Source organism: Barbus barbus (assembly GCF_936440315.1).
Source record: "Barbus barbus genome assembly, chromosome: 12".
Lineage (NCBI taxonomy): Eukaryota > Metazoa > Chordata > Actinopteri > Cypriniformes > Cyprinidae > Barbus > Barbus barbus.
The window spans coordinates 6439572-6462765 of NC_136740.1; the positions used below are offsets into that span (position 1 = coordinate 6439572).

At 38.8% G+C, this 23194-nt stretch overlaps 1 protein-coding gene across 1 annotated transcript; it reads right to left on the reverse strand.

Moving 5' to 3' along the window:
• Positions 1-357: 357 nt before the first annotated feature.
• Positions 358-22950, reverse strand: LOC306878060 (sal-like protein 3; the record flags this gene model as incomplete). The annotated part of the gene is made up of 4 exons (XM_079430156.1): positions 358-789; positions 12949-13283; positions 14904-18017; positions 22869-22950. The coding sequence occupies 4 exons, from the start codon at positions 22948-22950 to the stop codon at positions 358-360; spliced, it is 3963 nt and encodes a 1320-aa protein (XP_079286282.1).
• Between the last annotated feature and the right edge of the window lie 244 nt (positions 22951-23194).

A 23194-nucleotide genomic window follows, 5' to 3' on the forward strand; every position in this document is an offset into this window, starting at 1 on the left:
TTCATGTTTCTTTATATACCACGAGCAACTATTATCTTTCCACAAAGAAATGGATCTTTTTTTTTGTTTTGCCCATGTCAGCTGAAAAATATATAGGTCGGAGGGTAATACCACTGAAGAAAGAAACATACTGATATAAACCAGTAAGTACCATGCAAACCTGTCAAGACAAATGTTTTTACTGAATGTATAGAAGGACTGAAGAACACTAAATACTAGAGTTCCAAATCTAAACAGCATATCAGACTTAATTTATACAATATAATAAATACTTCAAACTGGATTAAGCATTACTCTTTCTATTTTTTTATTAATTCATTAGTCTTTTTTTCTGTATCCTTTTCTAACTATACATCATCATTTAATCCTGATTTCATTGTCCTCTTCCCTGAATCTGGAGAAGGGATGTCCAGTTCTCATTTCCAGGTTAGTCTTCTCAAGTTCAGTCAGTGGAGGGCTGCTCCCAGTGCGAGACCTCTCCATCCCTCCTGACATTCCTCCTACAGCAGGAATGCCACCACCACTTAGACTAATGGGAAAGGATGGAACGCCTCCATTCTGAATGACAGAGATTTCATTGTTTTTCATTGCTAGTCCATTGGTAATGGCTACAGCATACTGATTCCAAAAGCCTGGGTCTATGTTGATTGCTCGTGCTGCAAGATCCTTCTGAAAGATTTCATTGAATTTAATGGTATCTCCCCCTAGAAGAGCCATCGGATTGTCCACTGACAGTCGTCTTCCCCGCCGGGCTGGGGCATTGTTCCACATGTGGGTTCCCATGTGGACCTGAAATGAGAATGCTAGTTCAGTTTATGTGCGTCACAAACAAATAAATAAACAATATTTATTCATATGCATTTCTTATATACTTTTGTAACATTAGTCTACTTTATAAATATATGTCAAATACATATAACGGAAAACTTGCTTTAGTAAATTTAATCTCATTTGAAGTTAGTAACTAGTAAAATTAGTAACAATGTCGATGCAATGAGCAATTACAAGGCCAAACACCATAGTGGCAGATCTGTTAAAATAAATTTTAATAGGACATAGTATCCCCAAGTATGACTTTAAGCCATAACTAAAACTGCTTATAGCTTAATACAGTTGTTTATAACTTTTGATCAATAGGTAGCATCACAAAATCAGTATGGCATTGTTAGAGAATGGTTAAAATGACATGCAAAGTTTCATGTCAAGTCACCTTTATTTCTATAGCGCTTTATACAATACAGATTGTGTCGAAGCAGCTTCACAGAGATAAACAGGAAATAGCAGAATCAATTATAGAAACTCATGCTATGGAGAGTTTCAGGTTCTCAGTTGTTCAGTTTCTCCTGTTAAGCAGCTCTAAAAGAAAATAGTGTAATTATTTAGCTCAAGTCAGTTCATATCAATCACAGTGTGAAGTTAATCAATCAGCTATAAGCAAGTTATGCAAAAGGCAGCAATATTATTCAGTTATTTCAATGCTCTCAATGTATCTCAATGTGAATACCACTGAAGATAACGCTCCTTCTTGATAAAACTGCATTTTAGTCCCAGCTTGTCCAGGCATGACATGCCCATAGCTAGATGTAGGGATCTGTGCTGAGGGCTTGCTTAGTTATCAAGGTCTTTGCTGAACATCTGTCCCTAGCCCTAGATCTTGTCTCATTGTGGTCTTTGCTGACAGTGAGGGGCTGTGTTGTTGTTGTTTCTGGGTGCAGGTCCACCATCTGTCAAATATACTAAAGCATTGCTAAAAATGTTTTAGCACAGACATGCTCCTGTGAGCATGTAGGAAATACTGCTGCTGTACATACTGTATAACATATATCAAATAACCACTGTGTACAATAACATACGTGAAATTACCCTGTAGTAGATATATACAGGTGGAGCTGGAGAAGATGGAGGGTATCTGAGTTAGAACCTATCGGCCTGTGCCATCTAGAGTTTCATAACAGAACGTCATATTGGTGTTTATCTAGTGTGATATTCTATTTGTTGCTAACAACTAGTGGTGGACAAAATACACAAATCAGGTACTTGAGCAAAAGTACAGATGCCCCAATCAAATATTACTCCAGTAAAAGTACTCTATTGAAGTTTTACTTAAGTAAAAGTACAAAAGTATTTTATGTTTAATGTACTTAAAGCTGCAGTCCATAACGTTTTTTGTTTAAAAATTATCCAAAATCAATTTTTTACCAAGTAACCAGTCAGTGATCTCCTTACCCTGGCCTGATTCACAACGGTAAGCTTGTAATAATGTGTTCTAATTTGAGTGGTACAGGTAGGTTTAAGCTCCTGATGTTTTGACAAAAGCCCCTGATCTTTTTGAAGATGGACCATTCACTTCACAAATAAAATTATGTGTTTTATACATTTTTATTTGTTCTTCAAATACTAGAAATCCAACTGTCCGTGATGAAAGACAGTAGATTACCGCTTACCATAAGTGATAATTTAGCCAAACAAGCTTTGAAACCCTCATTTGATTTTCTGGATATTTAAATAAATAGCTAGATCGCAAACAGATTCAATTACCCACGCAATCTTGTTCATAAATGACAGGATTCAGCTATGTCTATTAAACCCTTAAATCGTTCACACTGCTGCTGACCAGAGAGAACAATTAATGTATATGAAACATCTTTACACAGTCTTTTGTATCGCTATTTCTGTGTTACAAACATTCAAATAATCACAGATGTACTGGAATAAAAGTTTATAGTTCGGATATAGCGTTCAAAATAGAATAAATCACCTTTTTGAAAGTGACGACGACACTTAAAATTAAGATTGTATCAATTACAATGTAACACAAGCAGGTGGAGAGGAGAAAAGTGACTTAAAAAGAGATTCATTCAAAAAAAAACTTTGATTCATTTAGTCATTGAATCATTTCTTCAACTTATTTTTTTTAACAGTTCGTTGAATACTCAATATATTTTATAAATAGACTGCAGCAATTTTTACTTGAAACTAGTAAATTAAATGTTATTTTGTTTAGTTGTCTGTTGTTGTTTTTTTTTTTTTTTTTTTTCAGAATCATGGTGGGAGAATAATATCTATTTTAAAAAATTAAATTGTTATTCTCCATTCTCAGTTTATCCAGAATCAAGCAGCTCTAGTTGGTCATTTATCCACACATAGTGTAAATATATAAATGATTTTAATTTCAGATAAAGCATCAAAGATGTGGTCAGTGAGGTTCAACAACCAGAACGTATACATTAATATTCTACAAATACATTTACATATTTATGTGTTTAATAATAATACCCTGCAATTGTGTTTTGGTCTACTAAACTGGTATACCTAAAGTCTACTAAACTGATTTTGCGCTTAATTTAATTTAATTTAATTAATTTCATTATGATTTAATTGAAATAATTGTGTGGAAGTAGTACTAAAAATATACAGTATATTTGATTGTGCTAAAGTCGAACTATTGCAAGTCAAGTCAAGTCACCTTCATTTATATAGCGCTTTTAACAATGTAAATTGTGTCAAAGCGACTGCACAATATCAAAAAAGCAAAATAGTGTGTCAATAATGTAAAATTAAAAGATAAAAAAAAGATTTTCAGTTAAAGGCATTTCATTATTGAATTCAGTGATGTCATCATCCAGCTCAGTTCAGTTTAAATAGTGTATTTGCAATCAGGTCGACGATATCGCTGGAAATGAAGTGTCCCCAACTAAGCAAGCCAGAGGCGACAGCAGCAAGGAACCAAAACTCCATCGGTGACAGAATGGGGAAAAAAAACCTTGGGAGAAACCAGGCTCAGTCGGGGGGCCAGTTCTCCTCTGGCCAAACGAACCAGCAGTTCAATTCCAAACTGCAGCAAAGTCAGATTGTAAGGGCTCAACTGGTTCCAGTGGTCTTTCCCGATGGCTCTCTAAGTGGCAGGGTCCTCACTGGGGATCTGTCTCTGGCACTCATCTCGGTGTCCTGGTCTCCGCTGACGTTCAGGGCTGTAGAGGTCGTCCCTGGGTGCTGATCCACCATCTGATCTGGATACGGACTGGATCTAGTGACTGCAGTGACCATCTGGGCTGGATACGGATATGTTCCCGGGGCTCATCCATGTGTCCGGCCTCCGCCGACGATTAGGGCCACATACATCATCTCCCGGCGCCGATCCACCATCTGATCCGGACACGGACTGAGAAACAGAATAGAAACAGACAAATATTAGCGTAGATGCCATTCTTCTTATGATGTAACGAGTACATCATGTGTTATGGGTAGTGTTCCCGGTTCCGGTTGATCTAATTAATGCAGCCTAACAACCCTTTAACGGATTTGAATAATAGAAGTGTATTAGTGTGTTATGTGTAAGCCATAAGAAATGTGTCTTTAATCTAGATTTAAACTGACAGAATGTGTCTGCCTCCCGAACAGTATTAGGTAGATTGTTCCAGAGTTTGGGTGCTAAATAGGAAAAGGATCTGCCGCCCGCAGTCAATTTTGATATTCTAGGTATTATCAAATGGCCAGAGTTTTGAGAACGCAGCAGACGTGAAGGACTATAATGTGATAAGAGCTCGCTAAAGTACTGAGGAGCTAAGCCATTCAGGGCTTTATAAGTAATTAACAAGATTTTAAAATCTATACGATGTTTGATGGGGAGCCAATGCAGTGTTGACAGAACCGGGCTAATATGTTCGTACTTCCTAGTTCTAGTAAGGACTCTAGCTGCTGCATTTTGGACCAACTGTAATTTGTTGATCAAGCGTGCAGAACAACCACCCAAAAAGCATTACAATAGTCTAACCTTGAGGTCATAAACGCATTAATTAGTATTTCTGCATTTGGCATTGAGAGCATAGGTCGCAATTTAGATATGTTTTTGAGATGGAAAAAAAGCAGTTTTACAGATGCTAGAAACATGGCTTTCAAATGAAAGATTGCTATCAAACAGCACACCTAGGTTCCTAACTGATGAAGAAGAATTGACAGAGCAGCCGTCAAGTGTTAGATAGTGTTCTAGGTTATTACATGTGGGGTTTTTAGGTCTGATAATTAACACCTCTGTTTTTTCAGAATTTAGCAGTAAGAAGTTACTTGTCATCCAGTTTTTTATATCGACTATGCATTCCGTTAGTTTCTCAATTTGGTGTGTTTCACTGGGCCGCGAAGAAATATAGAGCTGAGTATCATCAGCATAACAGTGAAAACTAACACCATGTCTCCTGATAATATCTCCCAAGGGAAACATGTAAAGCGTGAAAAGTAACGGCCCTAGTATTGAGCCTTGAGGTACTCCGTACTGCACTTGTTGTGATCGATATGATACCTCTTTATTCACTGCTACGAACTGATGGCGTTCAGATAAATATGATTTGAACCATGCTAATGCACTTCCACTAATGCCAACAAAGTGTTCTAGTATATTTAAAAGAATGTTGTGGTCGATAGTGTCGAACACAGCGCTAAGATCCAGTAGAACTAATAAAGAGATACAACCACGATCAGATGATAGAAGCAGGTCATATTTAACTCTAATGAGAGCAGTCTCAGTACTATGATGCGGTCTAAATCCTGACTGGAATTCCTCACAAATACTATTTTTCTCTAAGAAGGAATATAATTGCGAGGATACTACCTTTTCTAGTATCTTTGACAGAAAAGGGAGATTTGAGATCGGTCTGTAATTAACTAGATCTTTGGGGTCAAGTTGTGTTTTTTTAATGAGAGGCTTAATAACAGCCAATTTGAAGGTTTTGGGGACATATCCTAATGACAGTGATGAATTAATAATAGCCAAAAGATGATCTATGAATTTTTTAGTAGTTTAGATGGAATAGGGTCTAACATACATGTTGTTGGTTTAGATGATTTAACAAATTTATACAATTCTTCCTCTCCTATAGTAGAGAATGTGTGGAATTGTTCCTCAGGGGATCTATAGTGCACTATCTGATGCGATACTGTAGCTGACGGCTGCATGGTTACAATTTTATCTCTGATAGAATCGATCTTGGAAGTAAAGTAGTTCATAAAGTCATTACTGCTGTGCTTTTGGGAAATGCCAACACCTGTTGATCCTTTATTTTTCGTTAATTTAGTGACTGTATTGAATAAATACCGGAGGTTATGTTTGTTTTCATCTAGAAGATACGAAAAGTAATCAGATCTAGCAGTTTTTAAATGCTTTTCTGTAAGATAGGATATTTTCCCGCCAGGCTATACGAAATACCTCTAGTTTTGTTTTCCTCCATCTGCGCTCCATTTTCCGGGCTGCTCTATTTAAGGTGCGAGTGTGCTCGTTATACCATGGAGTCGGGCTGTTTTCTTCGATCTTCCTTAAGCGTGAAGGAGCAACTGTATCTAAAATGCTAGAAAAGAGAGAGTCCATAGTTTCTGTTACATCATCAAGTTTTTCTGCGCTGTTGGATATGCTGAGGAATTGAGATAAATCAGGAAAGCAGTCTTTTGTGGTAGAGGTGATGGTTCTAACATACTTGTAACAAGGAGTAGAATTTACAGTTTTATCTATATGGAGTTTACACAAGACTAGATAATGATCTGAGATATCATCGCTTTGCTACAGAATTTCAACACCACTAACATCAAGTTCATGTGACAGTATTAAATCTAGAGTATGATTTCGACAATGAGTAGTCCGGAAACATGTTGTCTAACCCCAATAGAGTTCAGAATGCTGATCCTAATGCATCTTTTTCATTATCGACATGGATATTAAAACAATTAACAACAATTAAGACTAAAGTCTGTGTGGTGCCCCGGTGGCATGTATACAGTAGCCAGTACAAACATCACAGGGGATTTATGACTAACATGTGTTTCTCTAGATAATGTTATACGCAGCACCATAACTTCAAACAAGTTATACTTAAAGCCTGCCCTCCGACAAATACTGAGAATATTGCTATAAATTGTAACAACACCTATCCCCTTTACCTCTCGGACGTGGCTCATTTTTATAGCAGTAATCTTGGGGGGTGGACTCATTTAAAGTAATGTATTCATCTGGATTTAGCCATGTTTCTGTGAAACAGAGCAAATCTAGATTATTATCATTTATCAAATCATTTACAAAAAGTGCTTTTGTAGAAAGGGACCTGATATTCAGTAAGCCAATCTTTATCAATTGTTTATCTGTATTGTAAACATTTTTTATTTGTTGAACATCAATTAAATTGTTACTCTTAATTTTGTTTGGACGTTTTCTGTATTTTCTAGTTCGGGGAACAGATACAGTCTCTATGTGTGTATGTATCTAGTGTGATATCTGGGTGAAGGAGTCTCTATGTGCTGAGAATTAACTGACTTCTGTGACATGAGGCGGCTAGCAGACGGTCGGTTTAGCCAGTCTGTCTGCTTCCTGATCTGGGCCCCAGTTAGTCAAGTACGAACTCTAAGACTATGTGCCATACTTCTAGAGAGAAGAGCGGCACCAGCCCAGGAGGGATGAACACCATCTCTTTTCAACAGGTCAGGTCTGCCCCAAAAACTCGTCCAATTGTCTATAAAACCTATGTTATTCTGCGGGCACCACTTAGACATCCAGCCATTGAATGACGACAGTCTGCTATGTATCTCATCACCCCGGGAGGCAGGGAGGGGGCCAGAGCATATTACAGTGTCTCACATCGTACTTGCAAGTTCACACACCTCTTTAACATTATTTTTAGTGATCTCCGACTGACGAAGTCGAACATCATTAGCGCTGACGGGGAAAACAATCTTACTGAATTTACGTTTAGCATTAGCCAGCACTTTTAAATTTGCCAAGATGTCAGGCACTCTGGCTTCTGGTAAACATCGGACTATGGTGGCTGGTGTCTCTATTTTCACGTTCCGTACAATAGAATCGCCAATAACTAGAGCACTTTCATCAGGTTTCTCAGTGGGTGCGTCACTGAGTGGGGAGAACCTGTTTGATGATCTGATCGGAACGGAAGAGCGGTGTTTTGACCTGCGACTAGGCCGCCTCACAGTCACCCAGTTGCCCTGCTGCACGGGCTCAACCAGAACCGAACAATGTACAGGACTCACTGAGCTAGTCGCTTCCAAAGCAGTATCTACAGCCCTCACATTCTTACTATCCTCAACTAAAGTTTGGATGCATGTCTCTAATTCTGAAGACTTCTCTGTCAGCCTAACTATTTCCCTGCATTTTTCACATGTGAATCCCTCATCGCCGACAGAGAGAGATAAACTATACATGTGACATGAAGTGCAAACAACAATAGCAGGAGAAGAAGCCATTACTCACCGTGACTGATGAATGATACCAACTTAACTTACCACTTACCACTGTTGTTTGATGAACTCGTGAAAACGGAGCGAAGAAAAAAGAAAACAATAATAGGCGCGAATAGAAACGCAAATGGAGCAGCGAGTAACAAGCTAACCAGATGATGCGCTGCACTCGCGGTTTTAAAAAGCGAACAATCAAATTAGTTCGATTAGTTTGATAGATAATACCAGAAATATGGTGGGAATTAAGTTATATATTATCACTTTAAACAACAGAGAGTGAAAGTAAGGTAAAGATTCAATAAAAAAGCGGAGCTACAAACGCAAACCTCTCAGCAGCACAACAGACAGGGACAGACTGAAGCAATCGATATTGCAAGTATACTTCAGGTACAATTTAAATATATTGCATTTAAAGACAGATATTCTACAGAGATAATAGTGATATTAAGCATAAGTAATATTAGGCATAATATTAAGAAATGTGCATTGTGCAATAACAAAATACTTCAAATGAAGTAAAATTATAATTTTATAGGCCTATCAGTGATATGTCAATAATTATGTTAATGGTATCGAATTTTACTTAGTATAAAAAAAAAAAAGGATTTTAAATCGATTATGGCAGTTTTTTTTTTTTTTACTGGGGCAAAGCTGCTTATCTCTCTAAACCCTAGCAATGCTCCTGCTAAATACATATAGACATGCAATGCTGATGTTGTTAATATTAACAGTTTGAGAACAAAGTATAAAAATAATAATAATTTGCATAGTTTGATGTGATATTAGCTAAGCAATCGTTAGATTTAATGACCATTAATGATGCGATGTAATGTTTTAACTTTTTTTTTTTTAGTTGGTCAAAACATTTTGAACAAGTTGCAGACATATTACTTACTTGTTCAGATGACATTTTCTGGTAAAAACTTTGATTTGGGTCATACTTCCAAGACATAGAATCTGTAATTCCGAAGTACAGTATCCGCACTGGTGTGGTGACTGACAGCCACCACATACTCTTCAAAATATTAGATTCATCCGCAATGCCAATACACAAGCCACGCTAAGATAATAATTCCACAAATAACTACAATTGCAGGTTTCAAACAGACGCGACAAACTGGCGACAAACTGCCAAAACTTATGGACTGCCGCTTTAAGTATTAAAAGTAAAAAGCACTGATTGGTGAATGTTTATTTTGTAATTATATTTTATATTAAATAATTATACATTAATCCTACTGCTCAAAATATCTGGGAGAGGGGGCTTGTCATACACTATCAAAACATTAAATATATTCAAATTTAGCTTGTTGATACTTCATTTGTGCAAACAAGTGAAAAAAATAAAATAAAAAAATGAGGAAAACAAAAAGCGTGTTAACAAACAATATACTGTATAAAACAGATGCCACATAGGGCAACATGTATACAATTTTATTAAAGAACATTATGCAAACATACTACACTCTAAAAAAAGGCTTGGTTAAATACAGCCCAGCGCTGGGTAAAATATGGACAAACCCAGCTATTGTCACGTTCCCTCTCGGGATACAAGGAGGTGCGGAGACGTGGAAGTTCCAATAATCCGTTTATTGAAGACACACACAATGAGACGAGGCGCTTGGGGAGAGACGAACATCAATGACGATAAGACCGGACACAGGGGCTAGGAAACACAGGGCTTATAAACACAGGGAAATAAGGAACAGGTGTGGACTAATCAAACACAGGGCTAGGGACTAATTAAACTAATGAAGACAAACGAGGACAGGAACAGGAAGGCCAAATATGGGCACGGGAGGAGGGGAAACACAAGACAAGGACTGACATTACGCCCCCCTCCGGAAGGCGTGTCCTCACGCCTAACACCATCCAATGGGGAGGGGGGGTGGGCGCTCTGGAGGCCTCCAGGGCGGTGCCCGTTCCAGGGGTCATGGCGGGTCAGGGGACTCGGGAGGCCATGGCGGATCTGGAGACTCGGGAGGCCAGGGCGGGTCAGGGGACTCGGGAGGCCTGGGCGGGTCAGGGGACTCGGGAGGCCTGGGCGGGTCAGGGGACTCGGGAGGCCTGGGCGGGTCAGGGGACTCGGGAGGCCAGTGCGGGTCAGGGGACTCGGGAGGCCAGTGCGGGTCAGGGGACTCGGGAGGCCACGGCCTATTTTTTTTCGGGCCCGAGGGGTTCTGTGGCCTTGGCCCTTGGCCCGGCCACACAGGCTGTGACCCTCTTACCCCCCCCCCAAAATTTTCTTGGGGAAGCTCCCCCCTGGGAGCCACAGAGGAGCGGGCTCTGTCGGGCGCTCTTGCAGCGCGGACTCTGTCGGGCGCTCTTGCAGCGCGGACTCTGTCGGGCGCTCTTGCAGCGCGGACTCTGTCGGGCGCTCTTGCAGCGCGGGGCTGGACGGAACCAGCGGGAACTCAGGAGGGCTGGACGGAACCAGCGGGAACGTGCGTGGAGCCGGCACGGGAGGGCACGTGCGAGGAGCCGGCACGGGAGGGCGCTCTGGAAGCGCGGACATCTGGGGGCGCTCTTGAAGCGCAGCCACTTGGGGACGCTCTTGACGAGCTGGGCTGGACGGAACCAGCAGGAACTCAGGAGGGCACGGGCGTGGAGCCGGCACGGGAGGGCGCGTGCGTGGAGCCGGCACTGGGGGGCGCTCGGGAAGCGCGGACATCTGGGGGCGCTCTTGCAGCGCGGAAACTTGGGGACGCTCTTGAAGCGCAGCCACTTGGGGACGCTCTTGACGAGCTGGGCTGGACGGAACCAGCGGGAACTCAGGAGGGCACGGGAGGCGCGGGGCTGGATGGAACCAGCGGAGACGAAGGAGAGCCGGACGGAACCAGCGGGAACTCAGGAGGGCCGGACGGAACCAGCGGGAACTCAGGAGGGCCGGACGGAACCAGCGGGAACTCAGGAGGGCCGGACGGAACCAGCGGGAACTCAGGAGGGCCGGACGGAACCAGCGGGAACTCAGGAGGGCACTTGCGAGGAGCAGGTACAGGAGGGCGCTCTTGAAGCGTGGGGTTGCGGGGGTGCTCTGGGCTGAGGACAGCAGCAGTGCTGGGAAGAGTTGGGTGGCCGGAACATTTGGCAGGGCATGTGGAGGGTCCTGGCGAGCGGTGAGCTGGTGAGGCCGGGTTGTTCTCGGGTTGGGTTGGACGAAGATCAGTTTGACATTCTTCGACTTCGAAATCAATGCCATGTACATTGAGGACATAATTTATCAGCCCGATAAGGGAAAAACTGGACGTGGGGATATCGCAGATGATGACATCTTTGTCCAACCCAAACCGAAAACACACACCGAGCGAGGCGTCAATCCAGCTCACCTCGTTGGAAAGCTCAAGAAACTCCTCAACATACTCTACCAACTCCCGACCATCCTGCCGCAGACACCAAAGCCTGTCTTCAGCCATAGTGTTGTTGTAGGTCCGGTCTTCTGTCACATTCCCTCTCGGGATACAAGGAGGTGCGGAGACGTGGAAGTTCCAATAATCCGTTTATTGAAGACACACACAATGAGACGAGGCGCTTGGGGAGAGACGAACATCAATGACGATACTGACGATAAGACCGGACACAGGGGCTAGGAAACACAGGGCTTATAAACACAGGGAAATAAGGAACAGGTGTGGACTAATCAAACACAGGGCTAGGGACTAATTAAACTAATGAAGACAAACGAGGACAGGAACAGGAAGGCCAAATATGGGCACGGGAGGAGGGGAAACACAAGACAAGGACTGACAGCTATTGGGTTGTTTTGACCCAGGTTGGATTAAACAAGGTTGGATTAAACATTTCACCCAACCGCTGGGTCAAAACAACCCAGTTGCTGGGTTTGTCCATATTTCACCCAGCACTGGGTTGTGTTTAACCCAGCATTTTTTAGAGTCTAGTTTGAAACTTATTTTAAACTGCTTCAGCAGTGGGGAAAATGTATAGGCAATATTTTGTGTTAATTTTTGTCTCATTCTTACCTAAAAACCTACTCTGTTAATACAGTGACACACAAAAGTGGACATGTCTGCATTCAAACGTTTCAAATAGCTCACCCTTTTACAGTTAATTTAGTTCATAAAATCATGTGATTTAGTACAACACAGTCATGACCTAAATATGATTTTCATTTACAATAATAAATCCTAAACAAAGTTAGTAACTTGCTTTTCACGCCATCTGTCATGTGCGCACTCAAGCTCCGAGGATGTCCTGTTCTTGGCTCATTTTGAGTCAAACTTGTGAATTCATTGAATTGTTACCTGGAGGCTTGCTTTTACCATACAGTATCATTTGAATCAGTGAGTTTTTGACTTGAGAAAAGCTGCATCAGTTCAATTGGTGAATGAATCGTTCAGTATGATTTGCAAACCAATTTAACGGGTTAATTGAAAAGAATCAGCTTGTTCATGTGTTAGACACTGTTATTGCGTTTCAGAGAGTGTGACGATTTCTCCAGTTCAAAATAATGAGGAATGACATGTTTTGAAGAAATCCAGTGGAGTAAAAAGTACGATATTATGCTTTGGTATGCAGTGAAGTAAAAATAAAAGCTTCTCAAAATAAAAAGATACTGGAAAAATATACTTGAGTACAATACTTGAGTACTAAAAATACTTACTGTTACTGTCCACAACTGCAAACAACAGATACATTTATATATGTAATACCATAAATATAAACTAATATACACACATAAGCTAAATGTATTTTAAGCCATACCTTCAGATTTCCCTTTGTGGTGAAGGCTCTGCCACAGATGGAACAACCAAATGGTTTTTCTCCTGTGTGAGTGCGTTCATGGATCTGAAGAGCACTGGCTGATGAAAAATTCTTCCCACAAGAGGTGCAGTTATGTTGTTTGGGGGTCCGCCGAGATGGAGGTGGTGCAAGCTTTGGTGTAAGGTTGGGGCTTATTGTTGTCTGAGGGGTTGTGGAAGGTACCTGGGGGCCAGCTGGTAAGTGGCACCCCTCACACATGGCTGGTGGTTTACTGTGTCCATTCTCAAATTTGACTGTGCTTTGTTCTGAGCTCATAATACTGGGAGTGTTTAAACCTAAATGAATGAATGAATGAATGAATACATAACAGGAAAATGTTTATTTTATTTACTTGTATTATGTACTGTAGAACAGCGGTTCCCAATCCCAGCACCCCACACACACACACACCCCCGATTCAGATATGCGGCGATGTCCACTTCGCAGGGCACTTACGGTACTTACGGGGGGGTTGTGGGCGCGAGGACTGGGATTGGGAAACGCTGCTGTATATACAGTACAGTATGAAGAATAGAAGAATAGGTTAATAACTCTATGTGTGTGCTATATACACTACCACTGTCAAATATTTTTGAACAAAGATTTTTACTGTTATTTTAAAGAATTTGATCCAAAATACAGCAAAAGCAGTAATATTGTAAAATATTTTTACTATTTAAAATAACTGTTTTCTATATGAATATATTTTAAAATGCAATTTATTCCTGTAATCAAAGCTAAATTTTCAGCATCATTACTCCAGTCTTCCTACATGATCATTTTAATATGCTGATTTGCTGTTTATGAAACATTATTATTATTATTATTATCAACATTTAAAACAGTTGAGTACATAAAAAAAAAAAAAAAACATTTGAAAACATTTTTGTTTTTTCAGAATTCTTTGATGAATGGAAAGATCCAAAGATCAGCATTCATTTGCTGAAATAAAAAGCTTTTGTAACATTACCATTTATACCAATATACACTATACCATATTCAATAAGGGAGAAATTATAGAAATTAATACTTTTATTTAGCAACAATGCTTTAAATTGATAAAAAAAAGTGATGATAAAGACATTTAAATTTTACAAAAGATTTCTATTCAGATAAATGCTGTTCTTCTGAACTTTCTATTCATCAAAGAAACCTGGAAAAAAAGCCCAAGTTTTACTCAACTGTTTTCAACATAACAACAACAACAATAATAATAATAATAATAATAATAATATATTAGTTTTTTTTTTATTTATTTATTTATTTTTTGAGCAGCAAATCAGAATATTAGAATGATTTCTGAAGGATCATGTGAATGGAGTAATGATGCTAAAAATTAAGTTTTGAATTCACAGAAATAAGTGACATTTTAAATATATATACAAATAGAAAACAGTTATTTTAAATAGTAAAAAAAAAAAAAATCAAAATTGTACTGCTTTTGCTGCACTTTGTATCAAAAAAATGCAGGCTTGGTGAGCAGAAGATTCTTCTTTAAAAAATAAAAAATTTTACTGTTCAAAAACCTTTGACTGAGAGTGTATATACAGTATAGCACACACACACACACACACAAACACACACACACACACACAAATTTTGTTTTTGTGAATTGTGGGGACATTCCATAGGCATAATGGTTTTTATACTATACAAACCGTATTTTCTATCGCACTACACCAACCCTACACTTAAACCTACCCCTTACAGGACACTTTGTGCATTTTTACTTTTTCCAAAAAAAACTCTTACTCTATGATTTATAAGCCTTTTGAAATATGGGGACATGGGGAAATGTCCTCATCAGTCACCTTCTCCTTGTAATACCTATGTCATACCCATGTTATTATACAAATTTATGTCCTCATATGTCACAAAAACGCACAAACACACACATCTGTCTACAAGTATACTACCTTTGTCTTTTCCCAGGAACAGCAGACTGAAGTGATTCTCATCTTTGACAAATGACCTAGCGTGCTGTGTGGCAGTGAGATCTAATGCACCTGTGTTTTCTGATCCAGGAGAAGGGGTATCTGACTGTTCAGACTTCACTGTTGCATTCACTGAAGGAAGATGCAAAGCATCCTCCTTGCTGTTATTTAACTGAGTAGGGGACTTGGAGCGATGACTCTCAGATTGACTATAAGTAGGAGACAGAGCCTGCATAGAGCCAGATGATTCAGACTGTGCTGGACTCCCAACACTGTGTTTCTCCAAGTCTCCTACAGTGGAAGATGACTCATTTTTAAACATGTCTTCATTTTCCCTATTAATTCCACTCGCATTTTCTGGAGGCTGAAGGCAGAAGGCATTGGTTGTTTTAACTGTCGTGTCAGAAAATCTCATTTCATTCTCCAAAGCAACCATGCTAGATATAAGAGAGGTTGGGGGTGAAGTGCTTGGCGACATCTCTGTGTATAAATGTTTTTTGGGTGGGTCCACATTCCCTTCTTTAATACCCGTTTCATCTTCCATTGCTTGGTCCATCTCATCAGATAGCTCATCATCATAGTTGTTCATGGTCGGTAAGCTCTTTTCATTAAATGACAGATTTGTGTCCATGTCCTGAACACCATCAGGCTGGGGTGTGTTAGGAATCTGTCCACCCATATGCATGCGGATGTGTTGCTGCAGAACTACTGCATTAGTAAACTTTTTCTGGCATATGGGACAAGAGTGCTGTACCCGGAGAGGGGGCTTTGATCTGTGAATCCCAAAGTGTGTTTTCAAATTACCCTTGGTTGTGAAAGCACGACCACATATTTTACATTTAAAGGGTCTTTCTCCTGTATGGATGCGATAATGCATCTTCAGAGCACTCTGACAACTAAGCACACGATGACAGATGACACATTGGTTGGGGTCTGTCATCTTTTTATCAATATTTTCCACCAACTGCTGAAGCTTTGAGGTCTCTGATGTTTGCATAGAGTCCAGGAGGCCACCAAAAGGAAATTTGGGCTTAAACTGACTCGAAACCATTTGAAGGGATGAATGAAAGACAGCAGAGGGAGTATTTGCTGAATCTATGATCTGTGTTCTGGTGCTAGTTGTGGTTGTTGTAGAAATCACTTGGTGTATGGAAGAAGCCAATATGCTGGTTTCTCCAGTCCTGGTGGTGGAGGTGGGTGGTAGATGAAAGGCTTCAGATTTTAGAACTGGAGGTGTGTCACTTGCCACACTAGGCTGTGGTGAACTGGAAATTTGTACAATACTAGCCTCAGCAATGAGGTGATTAGGAGACATAGATGTACACTCACTTGATGACGGTGATGGCATTTGAGGTGACTTACTTAAAGGGGTTAAACTACTCGAATCCCCATAGTTTCCTATAATACTGGGTATTGTTGGGGGGAGTTGAAGTGCTATTGATGTTGGGATTGTAGACAAAGCAGGTTTGCTGTCCAGCCACGTGGCAACAGGTTTTTCTGGGGGCAATGACATGCCATAAGGTATACCTGAGCTAGTTGGAACATTATCCAGATACTCAGGAACTGGATAGGGGTTCATTTGAACCTGAGGATACTTTTCTTTGTGTCTCTGAAAATGAACCTTCAAGTTACCCTTTGTGGAGAAGCGATTACCACAAATGTTGCATTTGAAAGGCCTTTCACCAGTATGGGATCGAAGATGAATTTGCAGGGCACTGTCACTTCCAAACACCTTGGCACAAAATCTGCACTTGTGTTTGAAGAAGGGATCTTCTGAACTGGGTTTGGTGTCAAACACAGAGACATTTGGGGGCTTTCCTTTGCGGTGTTTCATCAGGGCAGAAAGAGGATCAAGAGCATTTGTTGTGGCTGCAATACTGGCTAGAGGATTAGGGAAGATAACACTGCTGGATGAGCTGTGAGGTACGGGAGGAAGGCTAGAGGGGGATGTTAGCAGTCTTCCATGAGTCAGTGTTTGAGGACTAGGTGTGTTTTTTGTAAGTGAAATACCAGAACTTATTTCACTCCCAGTTCCTGTGCTACTACTGGTGCAGCTACTGCTGCCAATCGACGCTGAGCAAGGTGGCATTTGAGAAGGAACCACATTACTGGTTGTTGGATAAAAGGAATTAATTGTGATATTGTTTTTCATCCCAGAACTGGCCAGCTGGCTAACTGTCTGAGGAACACTAACACAGGCTACCTCCAGAGCTGAAGATAATGAGGCTGAGACCTGTCCATTCAAATCGGAGGGCCCTTTGATTGGAAGCTGATGCACAGGGGGTGTAATGAAGCCACGCAAATGAAGCTGCCCAGGCATTGTGGGTATGTTGGAAGATGAGGATACTTCTAAGGTAGCATTCATGCTGTGGTCTGCTTGATGGTTGACAACTGTCTGTGTGGATGCCTGTTTGTTTATTAGCGCCACCTGGCTCCGAATCTGCTCTATCAATTGAAGCTGGTGGAGCTGTTGTTGCTGCAAGGCCATGAGCTGGTCAAGGATCATAGGAATGGCCATAGTTGACACTTCACCAGCTAGTGCTCCCCGGGCACCCTGAGAGAACTGAGCCACAGCCACACGGGTTCCATGCAGTGTTTCCAGTGTGACATTAGTGCTGGGTATAGTATATCCTGCCCCAGAAGACTGCTTAAGATCTTCAAGTTGAGGTAGGCTTATGTCTGGCACTGACAGTGTAACTTGATCTTCGGAATTTATGGGTTTTTCAGGAGACAGTTCGACTTCCATGGGCTCATATTCTTTCTCCAGAACAGCACCCGGGTCCAGCATAATCTCTGCTTCTTCAACACCTTCAGTGGTCATGTGGCTTTCCTCTACTACATCCTCACTGTCTGCCGGCGAACTGCTGCAGCTGGGCATGAGTGATGGCTCAGGTGGGTAGTCCTGTGCTTGGTCTGAAGTCACTTCATTGTCACTGATAATTAACACAAGTGGATTCTTGGTACAGGTCTTCAGATGTTCACAGAAATCAGACCACTTAAAGAACTCAGCACAACACTTTTCACACACATGGGTCTCTTCACTCCCACTGCGGCTCTCATTTCCACTGTCTGAATCATCCAGTCCTTCGCCTGAGACTGAAAAGAACAGGAAAATTAAGGGGGGAGGGGACAAATTATATTATTATTATTATTATTATTATTTGCACAATCAAATCTGTTTTACCTTTTCCCATGATTGTGTTCATCTTAACCACCAATTGTGATCATTCCACTTTTCTCTGTATAGCCAGATAATATCTGTCTTTGTGCAATCTATTTATTTTGAGACTAATTGTAGAAATTGCCATTTAGAAGAGATTCAATGCAAGTCGTTGATTTACACTGTTCATTTAAGCCAAGGGCACTTTATCTGTAAATCAGATCTCACTCAGATTTACCACTAACATGAAACTTCAGATTTCATTAGTACTGTCATATGTGTGATCTATGCTTTTGCAAAATCTTTTCACACACAGTGTGTTTATATAGTAAATGTCTGTCTGTTAAAGTTATTGCATGTTCTTTACAGTTGACGTGTCATACCAGCCCTAATTCATATATAATCATATCTGAACTGTTTAAATCATACATTTGTTCTGAGATTTTAATCTGAACAAATAAATTCAGTGCCAGATACTTTGTGCACTTGTATGCATCACACGCTTCATGGCAATTGTCTGGTAATGTGCTTGACTAGGAGTTTGGTTTGGGTATGAATTTCTGTTAATTATGTTACACACATACAGACACACAACACACACACACACACACACACACACACACACACGCACACACACACACATTTGCTTAGCTATCTAAATGGGGACATTCCATAGGCTTAATGGTTTTTATACTGTACAAACTGTATGTGCTATTGCCCTACACCTAAACCTTGCCCTCACAGGAGACTTTCTGCATTTGTTTAGTTATTTTTAAACCCGTTTTACAAATGAGGACGTCCCCAAAGGGAGGTTTTTGGAGATTTTGTCAGATGGAGGAGATTTTACAAATTTGTGCCCAAAATATGGTTAAGTAGGTACACACACACACACACAAACTCTGAATGGTCAACTTATTAAGCACTGTTAAACGCCTAAATCTTCATTTGACTGGACCTTGGGGAATATGAAATTCAATTACTCTGTATATTCTACTGTAAAATAAATACACATTTTGAAAAAAATAAAAAAGCAAGAAGAAGACGACGATTTAATTCCTCTTTTCAGTAGTGACTGGAATTAAATTACTATTCCTGTACATTCCTATGCTATTTCAAAGACAAACCAAAATTCACTTTTTTCCCTATAATTATTTAGTCATAATTATGCTTCCCTTTATTATGAGCAATACAGACTGATATATATATATATATATATATGTGTGTGTGTGTGTGTGTGTGTGTGTGATATTCTGCCAATGTTATATTGTTATATTAAACCAGAGTATGCATTTATGATTTTAAGTATTAAAAAGACATATAAAACTAAATAAATACATTTCTCAGTCTTCACCAGTCCAAAATGCATTTTCTCATAAAATATATATCTTATAACATATATTATAAAAACAAGTAGAATTCTCACAAATGCTTAAAATGCAACTCATTGACTATTTTTATTTTATTAAAAAATAAAATAAAACAAACAAACAAACTATTTGTGATATTTTTGTGCCCAAGTCAAAGTGGCTAATATTATTCTACATACACTAGTACACACATATACACTATGGCATACAATTCATTAGTGTCAATCTACAGCATTAACTGACAACTTAAAATACTTTAAGTAGTCAGTAAATGCTCTAATATTCTCTAATATTACTCGCATATTAAGCTTTTACATGAAAACATCATGCCATGTCAGTGCCTAGTGATGAAAAGACCAATGCTAAAAGAAAACATGAATGAGAATGAGAGGGCAGAGACACCGAAAGGCATTTCTAAGCTTTGCACTTATGTCACAAAAAGGACCCAGGTATCTTTCATAACAATTAAAATTGTGTCAGTGTTTACAGATATGTAGCCAAAACATTACCAATTACATAATTATTTAGACAATTTCCTATACATTGAAAAGATATAAATAACAAAATCCCCCTGTAAAAAGGATTTTTGATAAAAAGTCGAAAATATTATTCATTATCATTGAACAAACCTGACTACAAGCGAAAAAACCCCAAAAAACATTACAATTGCACATTTTCACATTTCACGAAGCTATATATATACGTAACTATTGCGAATAAACTGATAATGTAAGAAATGTTGAAAGTGTCTGAATAGTTCCAAATCCCAAATTTGTATCAGTTTTACTGTATCAGTAGTCCACTGTATGAAGAATGTTTAAGTATAATATGTCACAATTTACTTTATTTTGCTAAAATGAACATAAATGAACTATAGTGTCCTGCACCCACTAGTAAAAAATATTTTTAAAATTATACCTGGTATTTCTCTATGTAGTGGATTACCATGAGAGAATCAACATGAGCATTTAAATACTTGTGCAAAGAGGAACAGAGGACATGTCTAAAGAAACTCAGCGCTCAAAAAAGGACAAAGTTACTTAAATATTCTTACTAAGTGACCGGGGAAATATAAAAGACAGGAAAAGTAGTGTTAAAAAATACACAGTGATTTTCAAATGTATCAGCAGAAGAAAAAAAAAATCTTTATGTAAGATTTTTGGTGTTTGACGTTGTAAACTCTGTTAGTTGTACATAATGACAAGTTTGAAAGGAACTCTTTAGTTGTTTGGAGATGAAAGACAACATAAAGACTATAATTATAATTAATACTTCATAGGGCAAATATGAGAGCCACTTTCCCCAGGTCAACAGAACATCTGCACAAACTACATTTAATGTTTGACATCTATTGGCCACCCATGATGGTGCTTAAAGCCAAAGGTTAAGTGCATGCAGTATCAAAGCACTTTAAAGCAGCCCTCCTCAGGGACAATTGTGTCAGGTCAGGACTGACTTGGTGGGGGGATAATGATTGTTTCTTGTTGACACACCATTGAGTTCCCACACAAAAGAGTTTTTTTTTTTTTCAAAATCCAGGCAAACAAAAGAGAATCAAAATGGGCATTTAAAATACTTGCGCAAAGAGGAACAGAGAAAATGTCTAAAAACACTGTGCTCATTAAGAAAAGGACAAAGTTGCTTAAACATTCTTACTAGAAAACATTCCACTCAGTGAAATTGAAGTATGAGAATGGTGTACTGGACATTTAGACCTTAGTCAGACCAAATGGTTAAATTCTCACAGCATGACCGATTGTGTCATTAGATTACTGTAATGGGGAAACAATCAATACTTCTGTTGCTAATCATATGCAGTAGAATCCAGATTATACATCAACAGTATACTGCCAAAATCCAAAATACAAGTCAACATAATATGTTCAGTATTGCAAGAGTTCAAATATGTTAGTTTAATTTGTCAATAAATTTTCAATGTGCATTTCTCGTTAATTCTCTCTTGACTTACTGTGATTATTATATGTATACGTATATGTACACAAAAATGCTAAATATGTACTTAAAATATGTATTGATAGATTTATGAGTTTATCTGGATTACATGCATATTTACACTGTTGTTGTTTTTTTTTTCAAATAAACAACATATATATATACATATACATATATATATATATATATATATATATATATATATATATATTGCTGCTGTGTCTATTAGACATACTGCTTGTTTACTTCACTCTTATTCATGAGGTTCATGAGGTGCTTTCATTTTGACATTCATTTTAAAAACGTAATAATTATACATAATATAATATAATAATAAACAAATAATTTAGCAATAAATATGATAAAGTAGCTGATGTTTATAAACTTGAAAAAAATGTTACATACTCTTCTGCGTGACTGAGATATGAGGAAGGTTTTTACTTTCATGTGATTATTATTATTGTTATTGTTATTATTATTATTATTATTAACAACACATTTTCTAGTAACTGTTTTTGTATAAAATAGAATCATGTAGAAGCCCGGATTGTTTTAATTCACGAGTGAAATGTCAGAGAGTTTAGTGCGATAGTCAATACACATGTGAAACTGACACCTTTCTTTTTCTTTTTCCTTTTCCTTTTCTTTTGGCAGTGATTTAGTGACGACTTAAGTACAAATATCACGTTAAAACTAAGAAGAAAAAAAAAAATGAAATGTCAAAAAATATAGCCTAAAATATCAGCCCGTTTTTATTTAAAGTCTTCATAAAGACATTCGGCTAAAAGTTTGGAGTGTCTCCGAGTAACAAAACCTGCTTTTAGGATGCTTCTGTATAGTCACACACACACACACACACACACACACACACACACACACACACACACACACAAACACGATAAATTAAGATAAATTAGGTTTTGTAGGTGAATCTCTCAACTTGAACAGTAATCGCTGCATTGCGAATTTATTTTTATTCTTTTTATTAGCTTTGTTAGTTTGTCGTTGTTTGTTATTATTTATTTGTTGGATTAGCTAATATTTGAAGTTTCATATGAATTCCAAAGTCCATCGTTTGCTGTTTAATTAAAGAGTCACATTAAAAACACATGTATTTTCAGTCATTTATATCTATCGAGGACTAAACTAATGTAAATTGAATTGAAGCATTTTAACCTCATATTAACTTTCCGCTTTGACTTACATATGTTAAAATACAACGTCAGAAAAAAAAAATCTTTTTCGATATTAAGTCGCACCTGCCGTATACAAAAAGCGAAAAAAAGCAATGCATAACAATTTTAGTAAACTGCAAAATAAGCTTGCAAATGTGAAACTATATGAACTATAACAATTTTATAACACTACTTTAGAATTGCAATAGTCAGTTATTTAATTATATTATATTATATATAATCATTTCATTTAATAACGCACCACACAGTAAAGTGATAGCAACGCACTCACCGCGTTCAGGGAGCAGCTCCAGAACTGAAGGGTCCTCGTCCGATCTCAGCTGCTGTGGTTTTGCTTGCTTCCGACGGGACATTCTTCTGCAGCAAGATCAACCTCATTCATGAACATAAGCAGAGATCCGATGAAAAATCTCAAAAAGTCAAGCTGCAAAATAACGGACATGATCTGCTATTATGTGAATGTATCATTATGACAGTGAATGATACTTTGGATTGGCAGAGATCCCGTGGGCACACTCGTATGGAAATGAGGGACGGACTCCAATTTACTAGGCAACTTCACCTTCAAATATCACCATCCACCCAAAATCACCTCTA